The sequence below is a fragment of the Xylaria bambusicola genome (assembly GCF_022495145.1).
Source record: "Xylaria bambusicola strain CBS 139988 unplaced genomic scaffold F5B22scaffold_94, whole genome shotgun sequence".
Taxonomy (NCBI): Eukaryota; Fungi; Ascomycota; class Sordariomycetes; order Xylariales; family Xylariaceae; genus Xylaria; species Xylaria bambusicola.
This window is the reverse complement of record NW_025953647.1, coordinates 91,952-96,065: the sequence shown is the minus strand read 5'-3', so window position 1 is coordinate 96,065 and position 4,114 is coordinate 91,952. Positions and strand designations below refer to the sequence as shown.

Below are 4,114 nucleotides of genomic sequence, written 5' to 3'. Positions count from 1 at the left end.
TTATTGTTTAATTTATTAATTAATATTTATAATAGGTTAATAAAGCTTAAAGGTTAATATAGGTTTATTTTTTAATAGGAATACTTTAAAGCTAATAATATAAGTATAATTTATTAATGCTTTAAATATATATTGCTGCTTAAATTAAGGTTTTAAATTAAACTATATAAATAGTAGCTATAGTATAATAATTTTTAGAATTAAAAAACATAGTAATAAAAAGGAATTAATTTTAAACAAAATAAGGGTAAAAAGTTATTGTAAAACCTAAATGCAGTTATATTATTAAGTAGTGTTTAATTAGGTAGTTGGGAGTCAAAGCGCATTTTAGGGTGCTTAGGGCCCTGGTCGTGACAGGGGGTGGTTGTAAGGCAGGGTTTTTGCTTATATATACCTTGGTTACCCGGCAATCAGAAGTGATCTAAATACGTATATATGGACCTTTCTAGCTATAGCAAATCATTCTTAGAATTAATGATTAAACCATTTGACAAGCCCTCCGTATGGACCGCTGTTTGGAATGCTGCCCTTTTCATCGAGACTGTGGGAATAATTAGATGGATTGTTTGGTTGCTTGATTCCATAATGGGCTCCTCGAAGGTTTGATTTACTATTATACAGCTACTTTTGATCTTAGTTATAGGTTCGGTGAGAAAGGAATAAAGGTAATATTATATCAGTCTGCTTGATTCATGGGGCAGTGTCTCTTCCTCGTTATAACATTCTCCTAAGTATTCTGATCCCATAAAGATTGAACCATAAATCATTCCTAGGCGAGCGAAATTACTTAGAGATTATATTTAGACACTTAAGAATTTTATGGCTTTAGTCCAAGAGACGACGCTAGTTGTCAATAGCAGTCTGTTTATGCACACGATGTGAAAATCAAACCTTGGTTACGACCTTCTCTATGATGAATTTCTTGGCCAAGTTCAGACATTGCCTTGAATATAAATGGATCTTCCTTATTTAAGTTCTCAGTACTATTTTTCAGGTAAGTTTTGAACCCGATTCATGTTTCGTCTAAACTGGACATTTCAGCCTTTGATCCCACATTTCTACAACAGAGGGCATTTGTACCTCCACTTACTACGTAAGCGACTAACCTCAGGAGTCGCTCGTAGCTGGAGCTGTAACGTTGATAGTCACATCGACCCAAGTACAGCCAGTGGTGTTGTACTTTTCTGCGTAGGTTCCAGTGAGTACGTCAGAAAGAAACTCAAACGAACGTGGTATGCCATTAATGAACTCGTCTTCGTGACCGCCGATCGTGTTTCGATGATATAGTATGTTGACACCGACTTTGCAATAATGAGATATGAGATCGTCCGATGTGGCGATACCGTTGGCTAGAGGCACGGAGAACAAAACAAGTTAGTTTCTTACTTTCTCTTATTTATTAATTTCAAAAAATTGTTTGTCGATAGTAAACCGCTTTTCTCATCTTGTGTACATACTGCCTATGTGTACGACGAGGAGTAAGATGTATAAACGAGTATGTGTAGAAGGAGGCGAAGATAGACGTAGGAAATTACAAATGAAAAGTGACTTACAGTCATCGTGTATCGCCTTGTACACAAATAGGGGCATCTGTGGAATGCCGTGGTAGCCTTCGTACTCATTCTCCCCAAAGACGCGAACAAGCTCAGGTGCTTCGTAAATGGCGTCAAGTCCATTCACGAAATACTCACTTATATTTTGGATCCCAAAATATACAATCGACTGTAAGGCGCTGAAATTCAACGCCTGCAGAAATCCTGTAGCATTGTATGGACCAGACGGGTTCAGCTGGCTGACGAGGTATTCGCGGGCAGAAGGGTACTGTGCCGTTACTGTCGCGTGGTAACGAGAGAGGTTAGCGAACTTTGTCGATGGATCCGAGCTACGCGGCCTCGAAGGTAAACGGGGAAGCTTGGAAAGCTACACTGATACCTACCGCCTAACAGTCCCGCAGGGATTACAGAAGAGACGTTGCTAACTGGTTTCCTGAAGACTTCAGTGAGATCTGGGACTATGCCGCCAATGGCGGCGCCGGCGAAATCTAGCTCAGGTGCATACGAAGCCTGCATTTCGGCCGCGAAGGTGCTTGCTATCGAGCCTCCTGAATACCCCCACATGGCATATCGGGCTTTCTCGGATTTACCATTGGGTTCTTTTGACGATAGAACAGCACGGATACCGTCTAACACCGCATGTCCTGCTTGCTATAAAACTAGATGTTAGTTATGATCATCTCGAGAACATGGATTGAATGGTTCTGCAAGAATACGACATTGGAAACCACATACCGGACCGGCACCAAAAGCCGCAGTAGGCCCTTCAAAATCTGGCACAGTCACTTCCGCTATGTTAACTTGCAGCGCCATCAGACAGGCAATCTCAACATAGACGAACCGTACCAACCGCGACCAATCGCGTCGGCGATATAAGATGTCATGGGCGTGATACCGAGGTCGCCTAGACCGAAATTCGTGGCTAGGAGATAACTTGGGCCACCATCCACGCTGGCGGCGTTATAAGGAATTTGGAAAGATAGTAGAGCCGCTCTGCCATCGTCAGCTCCAAATTCTCGGGCGACATCCCTATCCTCCAATGGGTTCTTGGGCACGATAAACGTTGTCACGGCCCATGAAGGCCGGTAGCGGGTGTCTGTGGACCGAAATAAGATGTTATAAGCTGCAGCGGCATCTACAATGGCAGTGATGTTGCTTGGATCTGGCCTGATGCGGAGAATGGTGCCCGGGGAGGCTGATTCGAAGTCCGCCGGTGCGGTATACCACGGGTCCTGGCTTGGTGGAATTGCACTCTTGTCGTGGTGGTTTTGTCCCATGCTCCCCCTGAAGAGGAGCAGAAGTACAAATATGATACCGAGTTGTTGCATTCTGAATGGGTAAGGCGATTTTGTTTTCTATTGTCTTATAGCAACCAAAATTAGAGACTCTCTCAGTTTTTTCCTAGAAAGAATACGTTATTCACAAAGCTAGGCGCCGGACCTTTATATCATTTATATTCACCAAGTCACCCGTAATAATCAAAATGCCTAAAGAACAATACTCGCTGATCACAATGGCATCAATTGACAAAGTTTTTTTTTATTTGGATAACCTCCGGTGCTCTTCGGAGTTATAGAGCTGCGCGTTCGTATATCCAGAATTTGTAATGTGATATGCCGCTTTTAGCAGGACTCGGTCAATTGTACCAATAGCGAACCAAAAAAAAAAAAAAAAGACTTAGACAGGCCCAGGGGTACTAGGCCGCGCGAGTGAGATTGAGCACATTATAATCACTCATGTGGGTTCGTTCAGATCAACGCTTTCGATTGGACCATGCTTACGTATAGATATTCTCAACCATAATAGGCAACTCCGTCTGTATATTCAGTGCGTTGTAGTGTCAATACAACGATTTTCAATAGTCTATCTTTGTCTCAGAAACCTTATATAAAAACGGTAGAGAACTGGGTTTGGAATTGAAGCTATTCAGAATATAATGGTCAACTAGGGCTGCATGTCCTTAACCAACCAATTCCTTCTTGGCCTTGGTGGCTTGACTCGACTCTGTATATTACATACTAGTCTACTAGCCCTGGCCGGCTTGGTTTTATTGGCTTGTTTCATGAAGCGAGGTCTGTATAACCTCAAGTCTTTGAAGATAACGAACAGCCTGCAGTGACCTTTTGTATGGCCGAAGTGCAAGGCGAACTGCATGTTCAACTTGTACGCGTGCAACACCTTACATGGGCAGGCAGTGGTAAACGAAGTGCAAGAGGCGGACTGTTCCTTAATACGATAGTATTTCCCGAGTATAAGATCGTGAATGGCGTGGGTATAGAGACTCCGATTCCAGGTATTAAGACTGCTAGTTGAATGCACAATATCCGGATGCAAATGTTTCGACATCTGCATCCACGTTAGATCCTAGAATACCTTTTGTGTTATAGCCAGGCATAGGCTCAATCTATCAGAATGATCAATGGTAATAACTGTTACACTAGATAGCGTATGGGTAAACATGCAGATCGCTTACAGCTACAGATGCATGTCTTGCAAACCCGGGCGCGCGGGGGGGGGGGGGGGGGGGGGGGGGGGGGGGGGGGGGGGGGGGGGGGGGGGGC

General features: G+C 43.3%; 1 protein-coding gene across 1 annotated transcript; it reads right to left on the bottom strand.

Annotated features, from left to right (window-relative positions):
* Window positions 1-632: 632 nt before the first annotated feature.
* Window positions 633-3,205, bottom strand: F5B22DRAFT_631065 (secretory lipase-domain-containing protein). The gene is made up of 5 exons (XM_047976588.1): window positions 2,395-3,205; window positions 2,289-2,338; window positions 1,937-2,204; window positions 1,554-1,832; window positions 633-1,349 (listed from the first exon to the last, which is right to left on the bottom strand). The coding sequence occupies exons 1-5, from the start codon at window positions 2,879-2,881 to the stop codon at window positions 1,108-1,110; spliced, it is 1,326 nt and encodes a 441-aa protein (XP_047824911.1). The 5' UTR covers window positions 2,882-3,205; the 3' UTR covers window positions 633-1,107.
* Between the last annotated feature and the right edge of the window lie 909 nt (window positions 3,206-4,114).